Source organism: Dipteris shenzhenensis, chromosome 14 (genome assembly GCF_047967505.1).
Source record: "Dipteris shenzhenensis isolate YYH24624 ecotype China chromosome 14, Dip_SZ_1.0, whole genome shotgun sequence".
In the NCBI taxonomy this organism is placed as follows: Eukaryota; Viridiplantae; Streptophyta; class Polypodiopsida; order Gleicheniales; family Dipteridaceae; genus Dipteris; species Dipteris shenzhenensis.
In genome coordinates, this window is record NC_141609.1 from 39,375,245 (window position 1) to 39,383,898 (window position 8,654).

General features: G+C 36.7%; 1 protein-coding gene across 1 annotated transcript; it reads left to right on the top strand.

Moving 5' to 3' along the window:
- Positions 1 to 2,039: 2,039 nt before the first annotated feature.
- Positions 2,040 to 2,959, top strand: LOC147894606 (ubiquitin-conjugating enzyme E2-17 kDa-like). The gene is made up of 2 exons (XM_087384466.1): positions 2,040 to 2,464; positions 2,609 to 2,959. Exons 1-2 carry the CDS (start codon positions 2,249 to 2,251, stop codon positions 2,834 to 2,836), a joined length of 444 nt encoding a protein of 147 aa, XP_087240592.1. The 5' UTR covers positions 2,040 to 2,248; the 3' UTR covers positions 2,837 to 2,959.
- Positions 2,960 to 8,654: the final 5,695 nt, after the last annotated feature.

The following is an 8,654-nucleotide window of genomic DNA, read 5'->3' on the forward strand; positions in this document are numbered from 1 at the left end:
TACAATAAAAATTAGCTCAAATAATAAATGACTAAGGTGAATCTTTTATAATGGAGCATGGGAGGATAAGAGGACAAAGTAAAGTGTGGTCATCAATGATAGGGTAATGGTAGGGCTGGTCACAATAAAATCTTTCAATCAAGGCAACTCATGTCAAAAGTTCCTCTTTAAGTAGCTATACTCAAAAGTGCATAAGAATGATTCATATCATAGATTATGCCATTCACTATATACTTTGAAATAATATGTGCATGTGCATGTAATACATTATTGAAAAGTCAAGGATTCATATAATCCTATGGCCTTTACGTGTATGCTGTCCATGATAGGGATTGACACTTTTTATTCATATAATGCTATGGCCTTTACATTCTACTGCTACATGCTTTTGGGAATCTTTCTTAATGCATGCTTGCCATTTTTTCTTTCATAGAACTAAGTATTGTTATTGTATTGAAACATTCACATTCTTCATGAAGAATCCTTACAATATGAAATCTACTATTTTCTATGATTACCTGAACAAATTGCCTAAATTTTGCAAGTTGTGCATACATGCAAAAAGTTATTGGATTGTACTCTTTTAACTTTAATGCCCAAGCCCCTCAATTCAAACTCTACATGCTCAGGAATCTTCTCTGATAAATGCATGGCTAAGGACTGACCCTCTTTAATTGCCTAGAATTAGGAATGAGATATGCAGAGGGGTATTAAATTGTACTCTTTTTACTTTAATGTCCAAGCCCCTTCATTTGAACTCTACATGCTCAAGAATCTTCTTTGATAAATGCATGGCTAAGTATTGACCTCCTCACTTACCTACAATTAGGAATGAGATATAAGACTATGTTTGCTCAATATCCCTCTCAAAGTTATTGGAAATTGGGGAAAAGATACCACATTAAATGCACATTTGGACTAAATGCAAATATCCAATGTTGGATGATAACACACATGCTCTATAGCAATGACTTTTGTAACTGAAGTAATGCCACATATTTTTGGGGATATAATCTTAATGCTATAATTCCAAATGGTCCTATCAACAACTTAACCTTATTGCTTACTCTATCTTACATATTAAAATTTGTGTTTTACCTTAAACTTTAGTGTTACCTTATCATTAATTTAATTATGACTTGTGTGTGGCCTTCGTACTTGAGATTTCTACTCGAATTGAAGAAGTTGTGCCTCTATCATATACTTTAACAATTTAGACTTCCTCCAAAAAGGCACACTTACAAAGTAATGGCAATGGATGGGGGAGCACCGTCTCTTCTATTGGTTTCTCTAGCTTGATGGTCTTTTCAAGATCTTTCTATTAAAATCATACACATGTCTAAAGTCCTTTTATCTTTCCTCTTCAATGGGAAATTGATATTTTGGCCCTATTATTGAGTAAAATATCATTCATTTACTCTTTTTTTCCTTTTGCACATTTATATATCTGCACCGCTTTGCAATTATTGTCCCTATAGCTCTCTATTTGATCCCATTTTGTACTTTTCTTCTACAAAACAATTTCACCTATCTACGATCATGTCTTTATCCCTTTTATCTTAGAACAAAGCAATGTCATTGAGAATAATGAGTCCTTTTTACATGCCATTTGTGTAAGTAACTAGCATGCGATGTACAGAGGATACTGAATTTTAACATGCATGTCACTATAAGATCACACTAATATTGCATCATACCTCATGTGAATGCATCTAAACTCTGTATGACAACAAGAGTGAAAACTCAGTAAGGGAATCTCTTGGAGTCAACTTATGCTTTCTTGAGGCATCTTTTGATTTGGCATATTTTCATTCCCTTTCTCCCTACCTTATGAGGAGGCCTTAGCCTTTGTGTACTAATCTTCAACTTGCCTAAGGTCCCCATAAAGCAAATGGCTCCTCCTCCTTTTCATGATACCAAAATTCCCTTGGAAGGAACAATGCACTCTTAAGCCTCCCCAAATCACATATTGGGAAGGAAAAGTGGCTTTTAAATGGGCCTTTGTTTGCTTTTAATTTGCTCTTTTGCTCAGCCTCTCTTCCTTTAAGATGCGGTCGAATATTGTTTCTCTTTCATATCTACGGTGCCCCCTTTATTCGATTCATGTTCGTGCCTTAACTTGCCTCTCATTCCCCCCAATTCTTCATCTGGGTTCTTGTAAGAACTTAGCAACAAGGCACTTACCCTGCTGCTTGAGGTTTGCGCTCTGCATAAAATTGTGCTGCGATTTTATCAAGCTCAGGTCGAAATGGCTACCAAGCGCATCCAGAAAGAGCTCCTCGACTTGCAAAGAGATCCACCCACCTCTTGCAGCGCCGGGCCTGTAGCTGACAACCTTTTCTACTGGCAGGCCACCATCATGGGTCCATTCGATAGCCCCTTTGCAGGAGGCGTTTTCTCTGTGATGATCCAATTTCCTCCCGACTATCCCTTCAAGCCTCCGAAAGTCAATTTCAAAACTAAGGTATGTCATTGCACAAGTAGAGCGTTGTTCAATTCAATCAGGGGTTTGTAAAGGCACCACAAAGGACGGACACTTCACTCACAGAAAAATAGTGTCTGTTTATGTGTGAGTTGTTCGTGTATTGCTAAAGGTGCGGCTTGGCAGGTGTATCATCCGAACGTGAGCTCGAATGGGAGCATCTGTCTGGACATTCTCAAAGACCAGTGGAGTCCTGCCCTGACCATCTCTAAGGTGTTGCTTTCCATCTGCTCTCTCCTTACTGATCCCAACCCAGATGACCCTTTAGTCCCAGAGATCGCCCACATCTACAAAAACCAAAGGGCTCGCTATGAGGAAACAGCGAGAGCCTGGACCCAAAAATACGCAAGTTGATCTTCCTGGCCTTGAAAGCGATCTCTTATTTTTCTGTTTACTCTATAGCTGCAATATTGTTGTAAACGGGTTGTTAATGACTCACGAGTCCTTTTATATAATCTACTCTTACCGCTTATTGTATCCCGTGAACTGGCTTGGTAGATACTACAACAGTATATTGCATTTGCGACGTTGGGCTATCATAAAATGAGTTAAAATTATCACAAGAGAACACATGACATTAACATGTGGAGCATGGATGTATGCATCCTCCATGCGCACATATGGACGTCCACGCATGCATGCATGTGTGTGTAAATATATGAGGGAATCACATTTAAAAGCTTTCAAAAGAACCTCATGAATAATTGGTAAGGTATTTGGAGAAGCCTAAAAAAGGCCAACTTTGTAATGACATGTCAATTTATAAACTTATGGAGAACAAGGCCCTCTATTATGATACTTAAAATTCTTAAAGAAACAGTAACTAGTAACTGGCCTTGTATTACACAAAGTATTCAACCAAAGATGATGAAGAAGAAAGAAATTTTCCAACCATGACAAACAACCAAAATTGCAAAAAGAGGGGCAACAAGTAGGGAAGGGGGACCCTTAACATAAGTGGCAAAGGGAGTGGGGAGGTGCTTCCTATAAGAACCATCTATGCATACGTATCAATACTCGTCTATATATGCACATGCATTCAAAACTCAAGGAAAAAAAAATCATATGCTAAAACCCATACTTTGCCAAAGTAAGATTAAAGATTTGTAAAGGCATATTATCTCCAATCTTTGAACAGATGAGTCATGAATCATCATTTCATATATAAGGTTGGTCACATTAAAAGGATTCTTTAACAATAAATGATTGATTAAGCGAAACAAGCCTTTGCACAAGGATCACTAGATTTGTACAAAATAAGGCAAACTAAATTCGTTACAATTCTTTTGTAAATCTAATGTTACATAGGTGCTAGGATCATGCCATAATCCTGTAGAATAATAAAATATCTTCAAGAAGTTCAAATGGTTGAAGTATGAAGGGTACATAATCAAGCCAAAACAATCTTATACATGAGAGATAGATCAAAAGATGAGAACCATGTAGCTCCAACTAAATTGTTATTGTAACTACAAAGAAATAGGAGTTGGAAAAAGGGCCTATCATAAACTCACTAATAGGACCAATAGGTACCCTTGTATCTTTAATATTGTGAACATAAGTTATCATATAAGAATGTGACTAGCGTATGAAGATCTTGATGTAGCGATTGGGCCATATTTTCCCCTCCTATGCTCAATATTCCTTCTATATGGTATTGGAGATTTATAGTTAGTCTTGTCCTCTCATCCCATACATGGGTTTATCTCTATTTGCTATTTTGTTCCTAATGTTGGCTTCAAACTATAGATTTTATTATGCTAAAGATAGTAACCTTCATTGCCCGCCAATTGATGTTTTCTAGCTCCAACAATCTTATTTTAAATGCTATCTTATTTTTGAAAAGTTGGAGCTTCATATGGTTGTTGAATAATTTCCCTCAAATCTCATTTTTTGTGTTAACTTCAAACATGGGAAAATTAATCATTTTTCTAGTTCTTGGAGGAAGAAAAATTACCCTACCTTGTCCCATCTTCACACTATTAATTAATGTCACTTTAAGTGTGCAAGATCTTGTATTGTGTGTAAAGGTAGGTGCATTCTTTCTTCTTATTGTTGGATCCAATTTTTGAGGAAAGTATTGTCAATGTATCCTAATTGGCCCCTCCTCTTGTTAGTTCATTTCCATACTTCCTTGAGTGAAAATACTTAGAGGAGACCTTGTTTAGCAAGCATTTTTGTTAGTGTGAGAACTAATAGTGATGAAGAAGAAAAGGTCACCCTATCTTCTTTGCTATATTGGGCGTTGTGTAGGCTATTACAAGGTTAAAAGCAAGAAAAAGAAAAAGGTCATCCCTATATTCTTTGCTATTTTTGGACTCCATAGTTGGTAGGCTCTTAGAAGGTTAAAATCATAAAAAAAGAAGTAAGGACTTTTGGATCAATAGACACAACTCAAGCTGGCTTAGAAAAAGTAGTAGAGGTGGTGGCACACCTCTTTTTAAAGGTATCAAAGCCTTAGTATATTCATTTAGTCATGACAAGCTCATAGTTAATAGGCACAACAATACTTCAAAATTGAAGCAAGGCTTGGGCTTGTGATGCCTAAGAGCAATATGGAGGACTGTAAACCTCTACCAAGTCCATGAATACCATCCACGCACAAAAGCACCATCTTATGCCAAAACAACCCTACTAGCCATAATCAAAATGACCCTCTTATAGCCCACATCAACAATTGTGTAAATCAATAAAGAGCATAGCTAAAGGCTTTCTTAGTGAGTCACAATCAAGTACATAAGTTATGGAAAGTCTTTAGAAGCTTGACAACTATATGTAAAGCAGGTATGGGTGCCTGAGCAATGATAAATAACCAAGAATTCATAACAAGAGCTCAAACCAAGCAAAATGAGATATGCTGCAAGGAAGAAGCAGTGCTATTAACTAGTGCATTAGTAGATCAGTAGCACATGAGAAGTGTGTTGTTTAAGTCCTTAAGACAAAATATTACCAAGAAGACTTCAAGAAGAAGGAAGAAATCACTTGATCAAATCTTAGGTAGCAGAATCATGGCATATATTGTGGCTACAGTTGTCACTTTCTTTGCTACCAATGCTTCACATGAATGTACCTGCCAGTCAAACACTGCTGCATTGACCTTAAACCAACTTGATCACTCATGGTTTGGTAATGACCAATGAGTAGTTGCTACAGACTCTACATCAGTAGATCTCCATTTATGCAACTATTTGCTAGTAGCTTGTGGAGATGCATAAGGCTATTATGGCGTAGTAAAGTGCTATGCAAGGTGTGCTTGATCGAACCTTTGAAATTCATAAATCCTTTAATTATTTCATCGTAAAACTATGACACCACACAATGTTGTTATTTTAAAAAATGAAACAAAACATGAAACTTATGACAAAACCCAATAATAGGATCGGGTTGTTTCATATCTTGCTTGCATTAAAAAAAGAAGACAATATGAAAGTTTCCTGTTTTGGCATTCTTTTTTACAAAATCGTATGACACAATTCAATGATGTTTTCAAGTTGGGTCATAAGTTTCAAAAAAATGAGAAAAGCCATGATAGTTATGAGACATGATAAGAAATCGAGTTGCACCATCCAAAAAAAAAAAGGTTTTTAAAAACGATTTTATTATAGTACAATTCTTTAATAGTTGGATCCTCTTTGAGGGAGCTCTGCTATATTCACGTTGTATTCTTTTAGTAGTTCTTCCATGTCACTCATACTTTATAAGGGTCGGATTCTGGCCTTCTGTTCAACTATAGTGGTGGATTAGCTTTGTGTTTCCTTTCTTGTGAATTTGCTATGGATGCTCAGATGCTCTTTCTTTGACTTCCTATAGAGTAATGGCTCTTTAAAACTTGGACTTTCCCTTCATAGTTGCTCTTGTTGACATTGTCTTTGAGAGCTTTGAGTTCAAATTTTTTGTGAGGATGGTTGCCTTGAGTGTACTTCTAAGAAGCTTTCATTACTTGTGCTATATGGAAACCATGGATGAGTTTTTCATGTTAGTTTTATTAAAAAGTGAAGCTTTAATATTGATGTCAAAATATTGTATGCCTTAACAAAAAAAAATGTTTGAAATATCCGCAAAATGTTTTCAAGTTTTACCAATATTTACATCTTTTACTTTCAATTTTTTTTAAAAAAATATATCAAATTGTATAGTGTTCTATCAATAGTGCGAAACTAAAAAGACTAGCTCCATAAACATTTGCCAATATTTCAAATTAATACATAAGAGTAGATTCAATAAAAATATCCATGATGGAAACATCGTCATCACATGTTGAAAGTCCCTCATCAAAGGATAATTAGCTAACATGGGTTGTTGCCCGTATCTTGTTAGTTTAATGATCATCATGACATTTTGATAACTTTAAGAGATAGGATAAAACCCTTTTCTCAAGTTCATCATCTCTAGGTGAGCATGCATCTTAATTTTGGATCACTCTTCACCCATTCAAATCCCCTCATGTTGGCTAGTGACAACTTCCTTCGTTCGATGGATCAATTTTGATGTTAGACAACATTATGGTGGCGACCTCTTTGTGTGGGAGCCAGCCACGTACTTTTGAGTATTATCATCATCTAGTGCCGCACCTCTTGTTTCCTAGTGTGGGTTCCTTAACTTTCATGCCAGTAATCTTGATATGTCATTGATAGTGTGGGATCCATACTTGCACTACCTTAATTGGGTCTCAGACAAATTGTTCTATGTTTGGGTTTAAATTCATATTGTCCCCTACTTCACCGGGTCCTATTGCTCTTTGCCAATAATCTCTATTTGGTTGCTTTGTGCTGGCCAGGTAGCTTCCCTTTGGTTTGAGTTGAATCCCCAAAATGTTTTGAGGTTCAACATATTATTTAGTAAATGAATGTTTGTTGGATGGAACACATGAAGTATGTTTCATTCTCAGTCATCCAAAAAAGATTACAAATTCGGTTAAAAGGCCTAAAATTCATGCTATAATATGCTTGCAACAAGAAAATGTCCCCTCCCCCCCCAACACACACTTTTTTTAAAGTGAACCCCCCCCCCTCCAACACACACACACACACACACACACACACACACATACACATACATGCGTGCATGCACACGTGCACTCACATACACACATGCACAAGCACGTGTACACAGATATGCCTATGCACATGCACATGCACATGGACATGCACATGAGTACACATACACATACTATTCATCATGATCGGCTACAACTTTCAAAATTTTGGCAATATTTTTTCCATGACCCTTTTAATGAATGTTCTATAGCACATACCTTAAATTTATATGGCTACTTGTCCTTGACTTGAGTCAAAAGCTTCCATAGTTGACCCACATAATACTCTCCCAATCTCTTTAAGGTAGTGTGCATGTGTGCGCATGTACACATGGACACACGCACACGGGTGCACACACTTTTTTTTTTGTAGAACTACTCATACACACAAAAACACATACACACACATTCTTTTAATGAAATCTATGTCTTTCTATATTACAAGAAGCAGTCCCCAATGAGGTACCATGCATCATATTCATTCAGTCATCTCGTCAATTCACAAGTGGCACAGCGAGTTATATTGCAACTTATGACGCTTGCAGCTATTGATGAAAACAAGGACATTCAGTGAACACATACACACACACACACACACACACACACACACACACACACACACACACACACACACCCCTACATGTGCATGTATGCATGCATATGCACATGTACCAGCTAGCTTTAAGATCTGGTTAGCTTTTTCATTAGATGTTGTATGTGTTCCAAGGGGGATATCATTGCTTGCTACTTCGACATGTCAATTTTGTTGAGTTTGTCCAAGCTATGAATGTTTCTAGTAATATTTTCATAAGAGCTTGTATGTATACTTCTTGTGTGCTATTGCACTAATTATGCACTAGCTAAAGCAATGCTTCTTCCTTAGAATATCCTATTTTGCTTGGCCCTTTATGTCATTCCTATTGATGTTCCCCTAGCTTCTATGTTTTGGTTGAGGCTCACATTGCAAGCAAGTAGGAAACAACCCAATATGTGTGTCCCTTAAAAAACCTAGAAATAGATTTATTTTCTTCTTAGCTTAGGGATTGGGTCTTGCAATTTTTGTCACTCCAAGTCCAATACATTGGCCTTTTCATGAAGATCCTTGTCCTACAACAACTGAAGATGTATACACGAGAG